Below are 21,848 nucleotides of genomic sequence, written 5' to 3' on the forward strand. Positions count from 1 at the left end.
ACAGTTCTTGTTCTTTATATTTGGAATAATTTACATTATTATATTCTAATGTCCATGAGCATAAAAACAAACTCAGGAACTTGTATATTTTTGATTTTGGCAGATATTTTATTTTCATCATCAGTGAAGCTCCTCCCACTGTAATTATTCAATAAATGCTGTAAATTCCCACCAGCATCAAGTGAAGACGAGCATCAAAGCATCAGGAAGAGCTGAAATCTGCAAAGACTGAGTTTAATAAAGAGGACAGTAAGAACATGAGTGATCCAGAACCCTGCAGAATGAAACGCACTGAAGATCCTGAAGAACAAAGAGGTAGGTGTTTATTCTACATTCATTCTTGATGCCGAAGAACATTCATGAAACATTCAAGCACACAATTAAACTATGAAATGGCTGCAAAAGTTTTTTTTTTTTAACAAATGGTCAGTAAAGGGAAGTTTCAGATTTATTGTCAAGATCAGGCCAAACTAAATCGAATTTTTTAAATTTTATTTTATTTATTTTTATATAACAAAAACTTTTGTAAAAGGTTGCTAGAATTTTGACCTGAGTTTTTTTAATAATTGTCCAAAATGTAAAAATTTTCAATCCACTCTGTTTTACTGCAAACATTTGTGTTTGTGGAAACGAAATACCAAACTCGCCAAGCTAAGCACTGCGTAAATCTAGTACAATGATCAGATAACTCACATGACTGGTTCAAGCAGACAAAACATGGAACCTGTTGCCATGTCGATATTAGATTACTGTGGTAGAAATCTCTATTAATCTCCAGTATTACTACATTGTTTGATACAATATTTTTTTTATTTGATATTATGTAAATGAGAATTTTTATTTTATATTGTTATATTTATTATTACCATATGTTACTTGTATTTATATTGTTTAAAGATATAAGTTAACATTGTGTCCAGTTTGGCCCTGTAAATAAAGGGGTATTATTTTTTGACACTTTGAGTGTGCGCGGTTTCGTTGTCTTAAGTACCGTTTCAAGAACCGTTAAGGAACCGTTTAAAAAATATCGAGTAGGCACTGGTATTTGATAAAACCCAACCCTAATTTTAATGTTCATATCATGTTAGATAAGAGCCATTGAACAAAGATATTTAATAGATCTCACTACAGAAACAAGGGAATTGTGCATATAATGTTTTTTTTTAAATAACTGGAAGATCAATGTACCTCATTCATGGAAAGTTTCAGGGACGTATAATGAAATTATAAAAATATTTAAAATTTATTATTAAACTTCATTCACTCCATATGTCTCTTTGAACTTTTTATTATTTAGACATTTTAAAATGAGTTTTTCTTTCATGTCAGACCTGATGGAAGAGAGCGAGGAGAGAGAACTGAGTGAAGTCAAGGAGGAGAGAGAAGAAATGATTGAAGTGAAGGTGGAGAGAGAAGAACTGATGGAAGTGAAGGAGGAGAGAGAAGAACTGAGTGAAGTTAAGGAGGAGAGTGAAGAACTGAGTGAAGTCAAGGAGGAGAGTGAAGAACTGCGAGAAGTCAAGGAGGAGAGAGAAGAACTGAGTGAAGTCAAGGAGGAGAGAGAAGAACTGAGTGAAGTCAAGGAGGAGAGAGAAGAAATGATTGAAGTGAAGGTGGAGAGAGAAGAACTGAGAGAAGTGAAGGAGGAGAGAGAAGAAATGATTGAAGTGGAGGAGGAGAGAGAAGAACTGAGTGAACCTTTGAGTCGCTCAAAGACTAAAAAAAATACCTTTTTAAAGAAAAGAAGAGCTAAGAAATCTACAACCTGCACTCAGTGTGGAAAGAGTCTCAAAAGCAACCAAAGTCTTGATGTTCACATGAGGATCCACACCGGAGAGAACAAGTTGAAATGGCTCCAGAAAATGTACATTGGAGAAAAACCTTACAAGTGTTCACACTGTGATAAAAGATTCAATCGGCCGGTAACCCTGAAAATACATGAGAGGATCCACACTGGAGAAAAACCTTACAAGTGTTCACACTGTGACAAAAGATTCAGTGAGTTATCATCTCTGAGAAAACATGAGAAGATCCACACTGGAGAAAAACCTTACAAGTGTTCACACTGTGACAAGAGATTCAGTCGATCAACACATCTGAAAAGACATGAGATGATCCACACTGGAGAAAAACCTTACAAGTGTTCACACTGTGACAAGAGATTCAGTCTGTCATATCTGAAAAAACATGAGATGATCCACACTGGAGAAAAACCTTACAAGTGTTCACAGTGTGACAAGGGATTCAGTCTGTCATCATCTCTGAAAACACATGAGATGATCCACACTGGAGAAAAACCTTACAAGTGTTCACACTGTGACAAGAGATTCAGTCTGTCATCATATCTGAAAATACATGAGATGATCCACACTGGAGAAAAACCTTACAAGTGTTCACACTGCGACAAGCAATTCAGTCAGTCATCATATCTGAAAACACACGAGATGATCCACACTGGAGAAAAACCTTACAAGTGTTCACACTGTGACAAGAGATTCAGTGGGTCATCATATCTGAAAACACACGAGATGATCCACACTGGAGAAAAACCTTACAAGTGTTCACACTGCGACAAGAGATTCAGTCAGTCATCAACTCTGAAAAAGCATGAGATGATCCACACTGGAGAAAAACCTTACAAGTGTTCACAGTGTGACAAGAGATTCAATCAGTCAGGATATCTCAAAACACATGAGATGATCCACACTGGAGAAAAACCTTACAAGTGTTCACACTGTGACAAGAGATTCAGTGTGTCAGGATATCTGAAAACGCATGAGAAGATCCACACTGGAGAAAAACCTTACAAGTGTTCACACTGTGACAAGAGATTCATTCTGTTATCCTATCTGAAAACACATGAGATGATCCACAACAGAGAGAAGCCGCACACATGTGATCAGTGTGGAAAGAGTTTCTCTTTTAAAAGTCACCTGAAACAACACATGAAGATCCATGCAGTTGAGAAACTACATCACTACAGTCTGATATGGCAGTAAGTAGTTCATCTTTATGTGCTGAGTAACAAAAGCTGCTTTTTCACCTTCAGAAAAGGTTCCAGTTGTCTTTTGTAAGGCTGTTGCCAGTATTTTTGATCGACCCATCAATGTGACAAAAGGTCCTCCTGGCAAGTAACACTTGAACTATCTCTTGAATATGTAACTGCCTCTTGCATATGTTACAGGAACTTTGGAGACACAGCACACAGTGCAGTTTACACTTCACCCACACTGTCTCACCCACACCCCCTCCTCCTCCTTACCTGAAAAACACTAAAAACTAATGCAATGTTATGTGTGTTCAAAATCAAACTATTCATGTTTGGTGTCTTTTAAAGCGTCACAGTGCACCTGGTAAAATGGTCTCATTCTCCCAACGATGATGAAAAGCTAAAAGAAATTATGAAATGTGAGAAGTTATGTCTTCCTTCACCAAAAACACACCCCCACGTTTTGCTCGTTTTTTTTTTTTAGCAATGCAAAATAAACTTAAAATGCTCCGTTAGTTTAGATTTTTCATTTTCGTGTTATACGTCAATCAATCCTGTTTAGTTTCTATTTTTTTTCTGTATGCTCACAATAAAAATAAAGTGTTTTGCTTTTTGCCAAATAAAGAAAAATTAACATGATGCAAGTTCTGCACTCTCTCTCAGTGAACTCCAATTTCAAATGCTTTGTAAAAAATCTGTAACTCCGCGAAAATTCAGCCAAACAGGCAAACATACCCATGGGCATAAAGCTTGAGATTGCATCTTTTAAATGAAGTAATTTATATAAAAATCAAATATTTTCCACTTCAATAATCTGCAAGTAAAGAGCGATTTCAGTTGAGCTCCTTACGAGCTCATTAACTTTAATTTGTTCATGCCTACTCACGGAGCGCGCTATTCACAAGATAATGAGTTAAGCCATCTATGCATATGCTACACACTGTAAACCCCTTGGTTAGGAAATTTATATTTGTATGTGTCAATGATATGTTTTGATCATTATGAATGAAAGCTAGAATTTTGAAATTATTTTAGAAAATTGGCCTAGTTGGTGTTAGATTATATTTTGACTATTTTAAATGCTGCCTTATTATCATATCAGTTGTAAATGTGCTGAAATGTGTGAATATACCATGAAATGCACAAATATGTTAGGCTAATGATTGTGGTGTGCCTCTCCGGTAATGGCCCATTAAAATAAATATAATTAGACAGTCCATCATTCCGTGTACTGATTACCCTGTTGATTTAATTCCCACTAAGTTTTGTAAACTCATTTGAACTGATCACATTGCTGGGTTTAATGGATTCAGTTGCTAAGCTGAAGCCTACCACCTCAGCATGTGATATTATTCAGACTCAATTTTTAGGGCCGAAGCCCGGAAAGGGCGAAGGCCCTTTTGTTTTCCTTAGGATGCATTTTTTTAAATGTTCTGGCACTTTTGGGGCCCTTAACATGCTCGAAAACTCTTGAAACTTTGCACATGGGTCAAAACCCGCAGCCATCAGGGCCGGGCTGAAGCTGGTACCCAGGAGTGGCAGGGGGGCTCGACAGCGCCCCCCGCAACGGGCTCCGAAAACTTGGTTCATAAATCAAACACGCTTGCATGTAATAATATGAAACTCGTTACACATATAGATCTCATCAGTTCATATATACTTCACACTCTTACTTTTTACCCCAGCCCAACAGGAAGTCGGCTATTTGGGATTGTTTGGAAAACGTATGCAATGGAATTTGAAATACTCCTCCTAGAGAATTCAAACGTATGGCACAAAACTCGGTCAGCATGAAGTCAAGACATTGAGGATGAAAGTTTGCGAGGGGATTTTTGATATCTCGAACGGTTTGGCCGTGGCGAGGAAACGAAATTATGGCGCGAAAAGAGAAACAGGAAGTGTGTTAATTTCTTTATAAATTAACTGACCTTGGTGAAACTTTAGCAGTGCATTTGTTGTAAGAGGCCGGTCACATGGATGTGACTATTGTGAGTCAAAGTTATAGTGCCACCTACTAGCAGCAGGAAGTGTTTCACTTTGCTTTGAAATAACCCTCTTATTTTTACCCGATTTGCTTCAAACTTTGTGTATAATGTAAACACACGGCAGATATAGACCTGTGAAAAGATTATTGATATCTTAGATACTGTTGCCGTGGCAACGCATCAATCTTTAATATTCTTGTTTGATGCTTTTGAAACTCTTAGCATGCTTGAAATTGCATAAAACTCGACAGACACATCACATTTCTTAGCCAGTGGACATGTGCAAAGTTTCAGAAACGGGCGTGGTGAGGGCTCAGTAGCGCCACCTTTTGGCAAAAGTGGGGGGATTAGTTTTATCTACAGTTACAAAAATCGGTATGTATATTGTTCTCCCCGAGCCAGACAACTTTCTAATTTACAATTATTAGCTCCGACCAACAGAAAGTCAGATAATTTGGTTTGAATATGGTGAGCCTCTCTCTGAGCCTACGTCTCTGTATGGCAAGCCCTTTTAACATGTAAAAGCTAAGTTTGACTATCCAGAATTAAAATTGTAGATATCAACAACGTCTTCCTGACTAGTCGAAATGACAGATCAGATTAATCATTTTAAAAAATATATTTTAAAAATTTTCAATCTGGATTTAGTAAAAAACATAGTACTGAGTCAGCACTTCTAAGAGTTTTAAATGATATTTTATTATTTGTTGACTCTGGGAACTCAGCAATTTTGTGCTATTAGATTTGAGTGCGGCATTTGATGCAGTTGATCATGATATTCTTTTATCGCGCCTTGAAAAGTGTGTGGGCATTCAAGGAACTGCCCTTAGTTGGTTTCGATCTTATCTTAGTAATAGACCTTTTCAGTGGGTATTTGTCGCGCTGTATCATCTGTAGCATGAGTTACCTGTGGTGTTCCTCAAGGGTATATTTTGGCTCCCATTTAATTTTCACTATACATGTTACAACTAGGCTAAATTTTTAGGTGTCTTCATTTTTATGCAGATGACACCCAAATATATCTCCCTTTGAAACATAATGACAAGCAAGGCCTACAAACTTTGCTTGCCTGTTTATCTGACGTACTATCCTGGATGTCCTCGAATTTTCTGCACTTAAATGAGAGTAAGACTGAAGCAATTGTTTATGGCCCCTCTGTTGGAAAAGGAAACCCGATTACTGACTACGATTATTTAGACTCTTATATCAAACCCACTGTGAAAAACTTGGGAGTTATTTTTGATTCATCTCTCAAGTTTGACCAACATATAAATTCTGTGGTAAAGTCTTGTTTTTTCCATCTTAAACTTCTGTCAAGTTGAACCTTTTCTATCTTTTAACGATCTTAAAACTGTCACACATGCTGTTGTTTTATCTCGTTTGGACTATTGCAATTCACTGTATATTGGGTTACCCCAATCCTCCATATCACGTTTTCAGATCGTCCAAAATGCCGCAGTCAGGTTTTTAACTGGGATTCATAGACGAGAACACATTACTCATTTTATTACATTTTACAATTTTAATCTCTCTAATAAAATTGTATTGTCTCTAAATGTGTTGCCAGTGTGTTATAGAGTTGAATTTTAAAATTTGTTGCTAGTTTTTAAGGCTTTGATTGGTCTTGCACCATCCTATCGGTCAGATCTTTTAAATATGAAAAATTCAACAAGATGCTTGCGAACCTCAGACAGCATTATACTGTCATATCCAAGATCAAGATTGCGAAGTTGCGAGGTGATCGTGCGTTTTCAGTGGCCGGTCCATTATGGAACAGTCTTCCGTTATTTGTAAAGCCTGTTTTATGTTTCTACGTCGAATCGACGGCGTACCCCCGCAGACCCCTATCCGTCGACGCGAACCCCTCGCTGACACCTCCGTCGTAGCTCGACGTGCACCTCCAAAAATTTATAACTACGCTTCGAGGCGACGCAGACATCAAGGGCTTTGACTAGTCAGATTATACATAATTTTAGGAGTGTAGCTTTTCCGTTTTCCCCCTCCCGCTATAGCGCTATTTTTAACATTTGCACCCTCTTACTGATAATTATAATACTCTTATAAAGAAAGTAAATAAAGAATTAAACTAAAAATAAACTGTTGTTTTTTATTTCATTAATAAATGTCTATATTCTTTTCTTTCTTTTTTGCTCGCAATAAACTTCAATCAATCAATAAATCAACGTTTGTTTTGAAACAGTTTGTTTATTTTCAATACAATGTTCACGGTTACATCATTGATAATACAGTACTAACCAAGTCTGCCACGGGACACTACCTTATCCTGCCATGCCACAGTTCCATGTGGAGACTGAAAAAAGCCTTCAAGTCATTCCGAACAGCTATGGCAGCTCGGGCCCTGGACATCCGTGTTGTTTCTATTGGGACAAAGTTTGTGTCGTCTTTTGTTGTTCAGCGTCGATTATCTCCAGCTGCAACAACATTCTCTCTCTTTCGCTCGCTGCGCACGGAACCAAAACAAACTAGCAAAGAGATTCGCGAACCACTCACCCCCCCCTAGACTGCTGGTGGAGAAATGCACCACGATGCAACGCAACCTGATGCAGAAGCATAAAAGGGCCACGATCCCGTAGTAGTGACGACGTAGCTACGCCGTGGAGTTGACACATGACTTTAAATCTAAGCTACAGTCTTATAATTTTACTCCAATATTATGAAGTTGCAGACTTGGAGCCTGCATCTACAGTCCCCCACCCAGAGTCCCGCATTCTCAGACCCCTCATTTTTTTTCGAGACAGCGCCTCCTGCTGTTCAGAAGATTTTATAACACCCGCACACAGAGTCCCACGTTCTCAGAACGCTCGTTTACGAGACAGCGCACCCTTATCCAAATGCATTTAAAAACAATAGGATGCAATATTATGGTCTTGTTTTATTTAGTTATCCAAATAAATATTTGCCTTCCCTGCATAATGCATGTGCCAAAAATATAATTATGTTACTGATGGAAGGGATACAATTACACATTGAACTATCTTCTGAAAAATAGTATGTGATATTATATTACCAACATGACATCATGACTTTTGCGTAAACATACACGCTAATTTCGAGTCAAGTGGCGTGTTATCTCTACGCATTTTAAGCTATCATGTATGCGTGTTTGTCTACGCCATTAACGTTCGCGTCGTTCCGCGTGTCCATACACGCCGTCAAATGTCCGACCAAAACAAAGCAAAATGTAGATCTACATCTGGGGAACTATGTTTTTCTTTCCTAGGATGGTAAGGGAACAGTCATAAATGCCATTAACTCCAGTGAGGGTTAGGTTTAGGGACGGGGTTGAGGTAAGTCATGTATTTATATATACAGTAATAACGTTAAGTCAACGGCGTTCATAAATACGCTGAAAAGCGATTATGCGTGTTGATAGCACGCCAAAAATGGAAATACGAATTGGCGTGTCATACACGCGCTACTTCATGAGATCAGTCTGTATATTACAATGTTTTGTTTTTTTATTCAAATTCCAATTTCTCTTTCAGTTCAACCTATAATGGTCTAATATACATTACATGCTAACATTACAAAACCTGTTTTTTGATATTTTGAATGCAAAGAAAACAAATAAGAATAGACAACACCAATATTAAACAATTCTGTACTTTATTTAACGATCACCTAAACATCACTAGCTGTAAAGAAAAAGGAAGAAAGAATTGTGTTCATGACTTTACTTTTCGTCTTCAATTGCATTAAAAAAACACCTCAATTAAACGGTAAGACGCTTTGGATAATCATAAAATGAAATGTTGCTGGGTTCGGCAGGGGCGACTCCATCGATGTATGGTGTACCCTGGAATACAACAGTATAGGCCCGATAACACATCATGATCTTTCGAAAAGAAAAAGAAAAAAAGATGTTTGCAAAAGGGCGAAAAAACATAGCCTACATTAACGGCTCAAATTTTGTTACAAACTAACTTTACAAATGTTAAATGGACTATTCATATATTGTTTTGATTAGCTAGTTTGATTAAAAAAGAAATCGAATGAGTAGGTTCTATTTTTTTACGTCTTACATTTTCTCGCAATTATCTGTACTTTCTACTCCTACGTTTTAAAAATAGCCTCGTCGTTACTCACATTTCTTTTAGGTATGTTGTCCTTCTGGCTTGTCATCATTCAAAAAATTGACCAATAACACGCACGGATAATAATAGAGTCCCGCCCCCTCAACACACATCGCTAAACTGATTGGCTTTGTGTTTTCCTTCTAACCTGTGAGAGGCTGCAGTGATATTTGGTTGTGCAGAGCGGCAAAACTCCTCTGAGGGAAACCTAGAGACGAGGTAAGCGACGGAGAAATCAACAGTTTTCTGCTCAAGAATACGGGTCAAATCGCGTCAAATATTGATTTGAGGACAGCCGTTTTTACTATACTGTATGACAATCGCGGGATAAGTGGCAAAGATGATCGTTAGTGTGTGTGAGAGAGAGAGAGAGAGAGAGAGAGAGAAAGAAAAGTGTGTGTTAGTGTGAGGTAGACGTGTGTGTGTGTGAGAGAGAGAGAGACAGAGAGAGAAGATGAGAAGAGTGTGTTAAATAGAGAGAGAAAGCGTGTGTGATAGGATCAAAATATCCCCACAAAGATACTGAAACAGGTACCCTAGTGCATCCCAAATTTTTCAACTAACATTTTATTCTAGCATTATAGTCATTATGGCCTTTAGAAATATATAGCTTATCTTTTGTCCTTAATGGAATTTTTATCCATACATTACTTTTACTTTTATACTTAAAAGTAGTTTTGAAACCAGTGGGCTACTTTTACACTTTTACTTGAGTAAAAAGCTTTGAGACTTTAAACCCTAGTATCTATTCTTTTACTTGAGTAAGTAATGTGCATACTTTTGACCCTTCTGTTTATTGCAATTAATTGTAATTATAAAGTCCAACTATATGTAGATTCATATATTATGGTGTTGTAGTTATTTGCCTGTAGAGGATCGTAAAGATAGGTTATTGACATATTTTGTTATTGATGATTTATCCATGTTAAGGCCTATATTGTAAAAAACAGTAACGTCTTTCAAAATACTGTAGCAGATTTACTGGCTTTTATAATTTATCCTGACTCAAATATTGTGTTTCTAAGAGCAAACACTCAGAATAAAGTGAGATGATCTGCTGATGATCCTGAAGGGCTTGTTGAATGAGTGTTGATAGTCTGAGGATCATCAATATTAACAGATCTGCTGAAAACACTCTTTATTTCATGACAATAGTTCCTGTTTTCTCCTCTTTTATTATGCTGATGTCTTCAGATCTCCTGTAAATTGACACTTAACTCTGTGAGAATTTGTTGGTCACTATAATGTAGCCTATGTTTATTTCTTTTTATGCTTTCAACTTTTTTTCTTATCATTAATTATATTTGGAAGAATTTACATTATTTTAATTTGTTGTCCATGAGCATAAAAATAAACTCAATAACTTTGAAATTTTGGCAGATTACATCATCAGTGAAGCTCCTCCCACTGTAATTTATCATCAGTGAAGCTCTTGTAACTGTAATTCTCCAATAAATGCTGTAAATTCCCATCAGCTACAAGTAAAGACGAGCATCAGAGCATCAGGAAGAGCTGAAATCTGCAAAGACTGAGTTTATTAAAGAGGACAGTGAGAACATGAGTGATCCAGAACCCTGCAGAATAAAAGACACTGAAGATGCTGAAGAACAAAGAGGTTGGTGTTTATTCTTTATTCATTCATTCATGATGCTAAAGAACATTCATGTTAGAAACATTCAAGCGTATAATAACTTTTAGATAAACAGATAAACTATGAAATGGCTGCAAAAGTAGTTTTTTTTTTTCTTCAAAAAATGGTCAGTAAAGTTTCATATCAATTGTCAACATCAAGTCAAACTAAATAGCTTTATTTTACATGTATTTTATATATGGTTTACAATTTGTTAACAATGTTATCAGAACGTTGACCTAAACTGTGCAAATTTTTACAGACTTGTATAACAAATAATAATAATTTCAAAATGTACAATCTGTTCCGCTTTACTGCAAACATTTGTGTTCTTTCTTGCAGGGAAATTCAATTGATCTTTTGTTTCTTGAACGGGCCTTAATAATTCAAACGTTTTAGAAAGATTTTAATGTAATTTAGTTATCAATCTGTTGGTGTCAAAATATGCCAGTATTGTGTATTTTAATGTTCATATCACGTTAGATAATTATGTGATCAAACACATTTAAACTGTAAATTGCAGGTTAACCACCACAACAAATTAATGTGTAAATTAAAGTACTCAATAGGTATATAGCCGCATTTCCACTGCAATTACCAGGAACTATTTGTCCCAGGAACTTTTTTCACAGGAACTTTTTTTTCCCCAGACCACTTGCTTACTGCGTTTACACCGCATACTAAAGTACCGGTCCAGGGCGGGAAGTTGACGTTGAACTGCGTGCGATTGCTCTTCCTAGCCTACGCGTTTGTTTTGAGTTTTGTATGGAGGAGATTCAAGCTTTGCTGCTTTTTTGTGTGCGATTTTTTTTTTTTTTTTTTTTTTTTTTTTTTTTTTTTTTTTTTGTGAGCGTATTCAGAAAGCTCATAATGCTAGATATAAAAGTAGACGTTTGTTATCAGCGGACATTGACCGTGAGCTGGATGGGACGAACGCGCCATCGGGCAGAAAAAATAGCTTGGTAAGAACCAATCAGCATGTTCAGCGTACAAGTCCCACCCCGAAAGTTCCTGAACTCTGAAAAAGTACTTTTCAGGACTTTCTGGGGAGGAAATTTTTACCCGGAACTTCATTTAGACCCTGGTTCCTGCGGTGTAAACACACCGAGTACCACCCCAAAGTTCCTAGTTCCTGGGGAAAGTTCCTGCGGTGGAAACGCGGCTTATGTCAACATTTCTCTTAAAATACGTCAAAATAACATTTATTGGGGTTTCTTCAAAGGTCACATATTTTTTTTTACAATTACTTGGTGATAATGTCATAAGAGGGACCAGCAACCTGGATTACAACGTTTTTACATGGTTGTTTGACTTAACGCAGTGGTTCTCAAATTTTTTCGGTCACTCCCCAAATTTGGACAAGGGGGAATTTAAGCCCCACTGCCCCCATCACCCCAACACAATGCTAATGACATACGCAACAAGCTTAAAATGTTCTAATTTACTGATGTACAAGTAGTATCTAAATACAAATTAACTATATAAATCAAATAACATAACAGCAAGTTAAAAAATAAAGAAATAAAAGTGCAGCTGTTTCATAACTGGCGTGGAATTCAAAAAACAGAAAATAAAAGTGCAGCTATCAAAATGTAAAAAATAAAAGAAGAGAAATCCATTTGGCAAGGCAGGTCTATTTAAAATGAAAATAGACATAACATAACTGTGTTTGATATGGGATTAAAATGATGGGCAGTGTATGAGATAAACTAATGAATAATTATTAATATCAATATTCCTTTGTTCCGATCAGAGCATGTGAGCGGAGAGCGCATTTCTGAATATTCCTCGGCTCGCTCATTCCGCTCTGGTGGCTCGAAAATATGTGGAATAACGGCTGCCTCCGACTAAAGTGTTTTCTAGTCAACTAGTAGTTGTTCCCTTTTGTTTTCGAAGTTGTTCCCTTTCCTTGTGGTTTTCAGGCCTACCAGACCGATCTGCTGCGGGACTCCGGGCCACCAAGCAATCTTTTGTTCCATCAGTGATATGGTGGCCACGGAGAGACATCTGTGGCTCTACCAGGCTGACATCGGGGAGAAAGGAAACTTTTCTCCTCGATTCGCCGGTTTCGTTTTCCGAGCTTTTCGGCCCTTCTGTCGAGACGGTGGTCGATAAGTTCAGGGAGGGCGCATTCTGCGGGGTTTAAGAGCTGCATAACGTGGAGGTCCTCTGCCCAGCCACAGGCAGGTGGAGGGGCCTGGTCTGTCATGGTCTGAGGATCACAGACAGACCCAGAAGACCATTGTGGCTTCCCGTGCACCCCCTCCTCCCAGTAGGGGGAGTAGGACACGCAGGAGGCGTAACTCCTGCGGGAGACAGGATCTCAGGTCCTGGTTATGAGCTCCCAAATACTGTGGTTGCCGGGTTACAGGCCTCACCAGGCCTTCCTGGTTATGAGCTCCCACATACTGTGTTCGCCAGGTTACAGGCCTCACCAGGCCTTCCTGGTTATGAGCTCCCACATACTGTGGTCACCAGGATATGAGCTCTCACATACTGTGGTTGCCAGGTTACAGGCCTCACCAGGCCTTCCTAGTTACGAGCTCCCACATACTGTGGTCACCAGGATATGAGCTCTCAGATACTGTGGTCGCCAGGTTACAGGCCTCACCAGGCCTCCTGGTTATGAGCTCCCACATACTGTGGTCGCCAGGTTACAGGCCTCACCAGGCCTTCCTAGTTACGAGCTCCCACATACTGTGGTCACCAGGATATGAGCTCTCAGATACTGTGGTCGCCAGGTTACAGGCCTCACCAGGCCTTCCTGGTTATGAGCTCCCACATACTGTGGTCGCCAGGTTACAGGCCTCACCAGGCCTCCTGGTTATGAGCTCCCACATACTGTGGTCGCCAGGTTACAGGCCTCACCAGGCCTTCCTGGTTATGAGCTCCCACACATTGTGGTCGCTAGAGTACAGGCCTCAAAGGGGCCTTCCTGGTTATGAGTTCCCACATACTGTGGTTCAGAGTGAAGTACACAAACCCATACTTCACCTCTTATTGTGGTAAGTCACACGACAAGATGTCATGTGTACTTGCTAAAATTCATTTCTTATTGTAAGGGTCATGCGTGGTACGCTTCGGTCCCTTCTTATGTAGCTCAGACCCTTGGTTTTTCCTCGGGTCCCACTTTAAGAGACGTCCAGTCGCTTAAGTAGGCTACGAGGACACCCTTCTCTGGCTAACTTCCACTTGGTGGAGTAAGCTCCCACAGGTTGTGGTCACCAGGCTGGGTCTCACTGATCTTCCTGAGTACGAGCTCCCACCTGATGTGGTCGCCAGGTTACAGGCCTTACCAGGCCTTCCTGGTCATGAGCTCCCACACACTGTGGTCGCCGGGTTACAGGCCTCAACAGGCCTTCCTGGTTATGAGCTCACACATATTGTGGTTGCTGGGTTACCAGGCCTCACTAGGCCTTCATGGTTATGAGCTCCTACATACTGTGGTCGCCAGGTTACAGGCTTTACCAGGCCTTCCTAGTCATGAGCTCCCACACACTGTGGTTGCCAGGTTACAGGCCTCAACAGGCCTTCCTGAATTCAGAGTGAAGTACACGAACCCATACTTCACCTATTATTGTGGTAAGTCACACAACGAGATGTCTTGTGTACTTTCTAAAATCCATTTATTAGGGTGAGGGTCACGCGTGGTACGCTTCGGTCCCTTCTAGATGTGTCTTTTGTCGCAATAAATTACAACAGGCACTTCCCTTATTCAAGATATCTCCCACAACTGGTGGTTTTAGATCTCATCATTAGACCTTTTTCGAAGGTAATCCCACATTATGGGTCTGTCGGGTTATTGGCTTCTGGCTTTCCTGAGGGATGAGCTTCCACATGCTGTGGTCGTTGGGTTTCAGGCTGCACAATGTACGGCCTTCCTGACATGAGCCCTCATGTTTCGGAGCTCCCCACACAGGGGGTCATCTGATCTTAGGTCTCATTGACCTTCCTGATTTTGATCCCTCTCTTACTTCCTCAGTGCTCAACAGCGAGCACTGGGTGGAAACTCGTGGATTGAGTGAACGATTCCCGTTGTTTTGAGGTTGAGTCACACTCTCCGGAGGATCCCGTCTCTGTGATCCAAAACTCGATGGTTTCTGCCAGCTTCGCAGGCCTTCAGTTTTTGGATGCCTTTCCTAGGCAATTTGCAGAGGTTCTGTCTTGGACGGACAGGCTATGGCCAGACTGTGTGTCTTAGTACAGATCACCAGGCCAGCCTGGGGGCATTTCAGGAGGTGTGTTCTCCTCAATAGTGACTGGCTGGGGGTCTCTTTGGTCCCCTAGCCATACTCCCTAGAAGGGACCCCTTCTATTTGGACGTTGTGGTCCTAAAGCCTTTGAGCTGGCCCAGATTTACCCACGTGATTACGTTCTGTTTTTTTATTCTTGGTTCATTACCTTGGGCTATGACCGGTAGGGAGTGCTGTCACTGACAGCTTGATGTGACATAGGGTGAGTGGTTTCAGTGTTCCTTGGAATTACTGGTTCTGACAGTTGTCACTGCCTTTTCGGCATGCACTCCCCACAGCATGGCAGAGTGGGTATTTCGTTCCCCATAGCGTCATTCTACGTATTGTTGAGTTCCCTTCAACAGGGAACGTCTCAGGTTACGACAGTAACCTATGTTCCCTGAGAACAGGGAACAAGACAATAGTCTCTTTGCCATGCCTCGGGGCCTGCCTGCAACAGTCCCTTCAGACGATAGGATGTTACGGTTTCAAGGTGCCCTTCTTATACATACAGATTGACGCGCTCATCATTCAAGCTGATGATGCACGGGCTGTCGCCAGTCAACATGATTACTGTGAGTTGATATTTGATTTCAGACACCTCTCACGCCTGAGGCGTTCCCCATAGTGTCATTCGACGTATTGTCTCGTTCCCTGTTCTCAGGGAACATAGGTTACAGTCGTAACCTGAGACGTTTATTAAGCCATTAGTGGACAAATCGCCCCTTTATATTGATTTAATAAGTTAAATAGGCTATACAGGATAATGATAAAATAATGAGCCAGCAAAAGTGAATGTGTAAAAAAATAGCAAGGAGACATTTAATTTAAATATTAATTTATTAAGAAACTTGTGTTTTCACTGTGTCGCTGCAAAGATGAAGTTGACGATGCGGACTCACCATGAACGAATAAAGAAATAAAGGCATTTTCCTCCCACACTTTGAGCGGCGACACCGGTAACTACCATCTGTAGTTAGGGGGCCCCTAGTGGCGGCGGGGCTTATAGGGAGAGCCGGCTCCGTCTCTCCCTCTCTGTCGTGCATGCGACCGCACTAAACAGTTTGAACATACATATTCACGTAGCCTTTCGAAAACCGGGACATTCAGTGTCCCGGGAGAGTGCTTAAATTTCCCAGGACAGGTTATTAAAAGAAGGACAATCCCGGTAAAACCAGGACAGGTGGCAACCCTACTAGCAACCCATACTTTTCTAGATTCCTACTGTTTGTGGCTTGACTATGGAGAACGACCGGGAGACCGAGGAGGTGGGAAACCATCAAATTCTTGATGGACCACAGCCCTACAAATTTGAACCAGTCTGGCGTGAGAGTGGGGAGGAAATTGCCAGAAATCGTGGCTAGCCGACTTGCCGTTAGACTAACTGTAACTCTTGGCTTGGAGTCCCTTTTATTACGTCACGCCCAGCCTAGTGGAAGGGAGGGGAGAAAAAAGTACCAACGTTTCATATTATACCCACCATTTTGGTATAAAAAAAAAAAACATGGCAAAACCACAATGTATTATCTTCGTGAAAAATGTAACCTGCAATTAACACTTTAATAGTTCTCAATACAGAAACATGGGATTTTTGTCTATAATGATTTTCAACATAATAACTGGAAGATCAGTGTATCTCATTAATGGGGAGTTTCGTGGATGTATAATTGATTTATAGAAATACATAAATTATTGTAGTAGTTTATAGCAGTTGTCTGTTACTTCTGGGATATTTTTTTTTTATCTCCATTCATATTTATCTCTTTGAATTATTTAGATTTTACAACATTTGAAAATTTGATTTTTTTTTCTTTCATTTCAGACCTGATGGAAGTGAAGGAGGAGAGAGAAGAACTGAGTGAAGTGAAGGAGGAGAGAGAAGAACTGAGAGAAGTGAAGGAGGAGAGAGAAGAACTGATGGAAGTGAATGAGGAGAGAGAAGAACTGAGAGAAGTGAAGGAGGAGAGAGAAGAACTGAGAGAAGTGAAGGAGGAGAGAGAAGAACTGAGAGAAGTGAAGGAGGAGAGTGAAGAACTGAGAGAAGTGAAGGAGGAGAGAGAAGAACTGAGAGAAGTGAAGGAGGAGAGTGAAGAACTGAGAGAAGTGAAGGAGGAGAGAGAAGAACTGAGAGAAGTGAAGGAGGAGAGTGAAGAACTGAGAGAAGTGAAGGAGGAGAGAGAAGAACTGAGTGAAGTGAAGGAGGAGAGAGAAGAACTGAGTGAAGTGAAGGAGGAGAGAGAAGAACTGAGTGAAGTGAAGGAGGAGAGAGAAGAACTGAGTGAAGTGAAGGAGGAGAGAGAAGAACTGATGGAAGTGAAGGAGGAGAGAGAAGAACTGAGTGAAGTGGAAGAGGAGAGTGAAGAACTGGGTGAAGTGGAGGAGGAGAGTGAAGAACTGGGTGAAGTGGAGGAGGAGAGTGAAGAACTGAGTGAAGTGGAGGAGGAGAGTGAAGAAAGTTCTTCACTCTCCTCCTCCACTTCACTCAGTTCTTCACTCAGTTCTTCACCCAGTTCTTCACCCAGTTCTTCACTCTCCTCCTCCACTTCACCCAGTTCTTCACTCTCCTCCTCCACTTCACTCAGTTCTTCACCCAGTTCTTCACTCTCCTCTTCCACTTCACCCAGTTCTTCACTCAGTGAAGTGGAGGAGGAGAGTGGAGAACTGAGTGAAGTGGAGGTGGAACATCATGTCAAACCTGAAGAAAATCCTTTCAACTCAAAGACTCAAAAGACATATTTAAAGAAAACAAAAGCCAAGAAATCATTCACCTGCACTCAGTTTGGAAAGAGTTTCACACACAAATACAATCGTGAGAGACATATGATAATCCACAGAGAGAAGCCGTTCTCATGCAAACAATGTGGGAATAATTTCAGTCAATTAGGAAACCTTAAAGCTCACATGAGGATCCACACCGGAGAGAAGCCGTTCTCATGTGATCAGTGTGGCAAAGCATTTCTCTGGGCATCAGACCTGAAGACACACCTGAGAATTCATATGAAGGACAAGCCACATTCATGTTCTGTGTGTGGAAAGAGTTTTTCACAGCTGTCATATTTACATAAACATCAGAAAACTCACACTGCTGTGAGAGAGTATGTGTGCTTTGAGTGTGAGAAGACTTTTGCAACAGGGAAAGATTTAATCATACACCAGAGAATTCACACTGGAGAAAAACCTTACAAGTGTTCACACTGTGACAAGAGATTCAGTCAATCAGCAAACCTGAAAACACATGAGAGGATTCACACTGGAGAAAAACCTTACAAGTGTTCACACTGCGACAAGAGATTCAGTCAATCAGCAAACCTGAAAACACATCAGAAGATCCACACTGGAGAAAAACCTTACAAGTGTTCACACTGCGACAAGAGATTCAGTCTGTCTTCACATCTGAAAACACATGAGAAGATCCACACTGGAGAAAAACCTTACAAGTGTTCACACTGCGACAAGAGATTCAGTCACTCATCATCTCTGAAAACACATGAGAGGATCCACACTGGAGAAAAACCTTACAAGTGTTCACACTGCGACAAGAGATTCAGTTACTTATCATCTCTGAAAACACACGAGAGGCTCCACACTGGAGAAAATCCTTACAAGTGTTCACACTGTGACAAGAGTTTCAGTATGCCTTCACGTCTGAAAACACATGAGATGATCCACACTGGAGAAAAACCTTACAAGTGTTCACACTGTGACAAAAGATTCAGTCAGTCAACAAATCTGAAATCACATGAGAGGACTCACACTGGAGAAAAACCTTACAAGTGTTCACACTGTGACAAGAGATTCAGTTTGTCAAAAAATCGGAAAAAACATGAGAAGATCCACACTAGAGAAAAACCTTACAAAGTGTTCACACTGTGACGATATTCAGTGTGCCAAAAAAAATCTGAAAACACATGTAGGAGTTGAGGGTGAACCAAACACAAATGAATCTCCCATGGGATTCATTCCAACAGAATTCAACACTCCGGACCTAAGATCAACATTCCAGAACCATAAAGATCCCGGTTCCACCTAGTCTACACTAGCCAACAAACCTATTATGCTTAGATCACATAGAAGTCATGTAATTGTTATAACTATTAGATGTGTGAATGAAAGTGTATCATGTTTCCTATCAGTAAGATCATATGATCTTGCAGACTGATCTCATGAAATAGTGTGTGTATGACACACCAATTCGTATTTCCATTTTTGGCGTGCTATCAAGACGCATAATCGCCTTTCAGCGTGTTTATGAACTCCGTTGACTTAACGTTATATAAATATATGACTTACCTCAACCCCGTCCCTAAACCTAACCATCACTGGGGTTAATGGCATTTATGACTGTTCCCTTACCATCCTAGGAAAGAAAAAGATATGACTTACCTCAACCCCATCCCTGAACTTAACCGTCACTGGGGTTAATGGCATTTATGACTGGAGAGTTGACTGCGTGTACAGACACGCGAAATGACGCGGACGTTAATGGCGTCGGCATATACGCATACACGCGGATAGCTCAAAATGCGTAGAGATAACACGCCACCTGGCGCGAAAGTGGCGTATATGTTTACGCAAAAGTCATGATGTCATGTTGGATCTTGATTCAGAAAATGGCTTGAGTGAAATCTGTGTAAATTGTTTGGTGTTCTTTCTTGTAATAGTCATGTCTAAACTGTATCCTCTGTACTCTCTGCTAAAGCTGGAGAGAATGGGGATCCAAGATAACAGATGATTTATGATGAGAGCTGAAGGAAATACCAACTCTTCCAGGAGGCGGGACAAACATTTGAGTTAAAAATTCTAGACCCGAACAAAGGGTTGGAGTCATCTTGGAGTTATCTGAGAGTTATCTGAAAGTTGTGCTGGAGAAGCATGACGAGTAACCCGATAGACAAGAAACAATGTAGTAGACTAGCAGACAAACGAACCCAAACAACATCAGGAGAACATCCATGGGTTAAACAGCTTCCATTCAACGCCATCCAACAACTCGTCTCACTTTTCTTTCCTTTCTTAGCTTTCTTTTCTTTTCCGTGAGAGTCTCGGTTCTGAGTTAAGTTTTGCTGCAAAGTTTCGTTAACTCGTTTGTCCAGAAAGGCGCTATATACATTTAATGAATTATTATTATTATTATGGACATCTTGGATTACAGGGGGGTGAGAAGATTATCAGCAATGCTTGCTCAAAAAAAAAAAAAAAGTCTCTATATCCTCAAGACCCAGGCAGCCAAACGTTGTGCCTGAACACATTCACGTTCATGAACTTGTTCACATTTTGGGTGAACTGAACGTATTGTTTAACTGCCTGTCCTGATGAACGTGGGAACTCGTTCTTTCTGGTGTCTGGGAACACACGCTCTCTCAGTTTAACTTTCGTTCAATGGGGTGCCAGATTTCTATAGAGCCTTCCAGGCGAAATCCCGGCTAAAACTCACCCTAAACAGGGCTCAATATGTAGCGAAAAAAAACCCCAATCTGGCAACACAAGCCACCAGTGTCGACAAAGGCGTCGTATGATAATTTAAACGGATTTTATAACGAGGTCGGTGAAGATGGGAAAAATCTTACATTTCTGTGCAAATTTTGAACTGAACTAGTTCATTTTAAAATGTGTGAACTGAACTTTGAACTAGTTCATGTAGAAAGTGAACTTCCCCAGCACTGGTTGCCACTCCCACGTGACCTGCTGACTAGGTTGATGTCAACTTTTTCATTGTTGTCATGACAGCGCACCTTCTCGTTCCGCGAACCTCTGGAGTTGTGAGTTTAGACTTTTCTTAGACTTTTTTTTAAACTGTTCCTGTGGTGTTGAGCAACTGTAATTCCTGTTAATCCTATAATTTTATATTTTTATTGATTTAAAGTGAATTAATTGTAATAAAAAATAAATGAAATTAAATAGCTAAAGTAAATCGTAAGTGGAAGTGCATCTGTCAATTCATTGAATGTTCAAAATATTCATCTTTATTTAGAAAAAAAATACACATTGGTTGGCCTATTCATGGGCATATATCAGCAATTACACATGTTTAGGGAATAGGGCATTATTAATGTATGTGCTAAGGTATGTGCTTTTTTTAAACAATTATTCATGTACAAACAGTAAGGCAATAGTAACAATTCTAGATGGGTAAACCACTATCAGTGAGTCTGCCCGTGGGGTGCAGTGTCCCACATTGTCCCTCAGAAACATACCCCTTGTCCCCCCTTGGGCTTATTAGCAGGTGGTCACCCTAGTTAAACATCATTTTATTATAATTTGGGTAATGGTATCACTCCACAGTATCTCTCTTTTCTCACTAACACAAGTTAGAATAAGTAATGTAGCATTCAGCGTCTCATCATAATGAGAGAAACAGGCTCTGATAATGCATTGCTAATGTTAGCGTTATAGCTGTACACATTGCTGTACAAATGAGGTTCCACCCTAACAACTTCATCATCATCCTCATCTTCTGAAATGGAGTCATCTCCTGTATGACTAACGAATGTGGGGGAATTTCAAATCTATGCATGAGAATACAGATAAATATATGAAGTGTGGCTTATGAAGAGTTTTATGATCATTGTCAGTTTCTGTACAAATCTGTAACATGTATGTTAATGATTGAATTACTTTATTGCCAGATGTGTCAAGTAACGAAGTACAAGAAATATTTCGTTACCTTACTTAAGTAGAAATTTTAGATATCTATACATGTACTGGAGTAATTATTTTTCAGCCGACTTTTTACTTTTTACATTTTCACGCAATTATCTGTACTTTCTACTCCTACGTTTTAAAAATAGCCTCGTCGTTACTCTTATTTCTTTTAGGTATGTTGTCATTCTGGCTTGTCATCGTTCAAAAAATTGACCAATAACACGCACGGATAATAATAGAGTCCCGCCCCCTGAACACACATCGCTAAACTGATTG

At 39.9% G+C, this 21,848-nt stretch overlaps 1 protein-coding gene and 1 pseudogene across 8 annotated transcripts in view; both read left to right on the forward strand.

The window, feature by feature from the left end:
• The window catches only part of LOC120486165 (uncharacterized), a 67,366-nt gene that overhangs the window by 10,304 nt on the left and 35,214 nt on the right, over nt 1-21,848 (forward strand). For 4 of the 7 annotated variants that reach the window (XM_089129089.1, XM_089129087.1, XM_089129084.1 and 1 more), the window contains 2 exons: nt 104-315; nt 1,330-2,995. In XM_089129089.1, the coding sequence (XP_088985215.1) occupies nt 258-315; nt 1,330-2,995 (1,724 nt within the window). In that variant the 5' untranslated portion in view covers nt 104-257. Of the gene's footprint in view, nt 1-103; nt 316-1,329; nt 4,207-21,848 lie in introns of those variants that run through there. The other 3 variants (XM_089129088.1, XM_089129086.1, XM_089129090.1) reach the window with 2 other exon arrangements.
• LOC148981863 (uncharacterized) lies at nt 10,611-20,847 on the forward strand (annotated as a pseudogene). The gene is made up of 2 exons (XR_016155305.1): nt 10,611-10,683; nt 16,753-20,847. The product of XR_016155305.1 is annotated as an uncharacterized LOC148981863 (transcript).

The sequence above is a fragment of the Pimephales promelas genome, chromosome 3 (assembly GCF_988280905.1).
Source record: "Pimephales promelas chromosome 3, fPimPro1.hap1.1, whole genome shotgun sequence".
In the NCBI taxonomy this organism is placed as follows: Eukaryota; Metazoa; Chordata; class Actinopteri; order Cypriniformes; family Leuciscidae; genus Pimephales; species Pimephales promelas.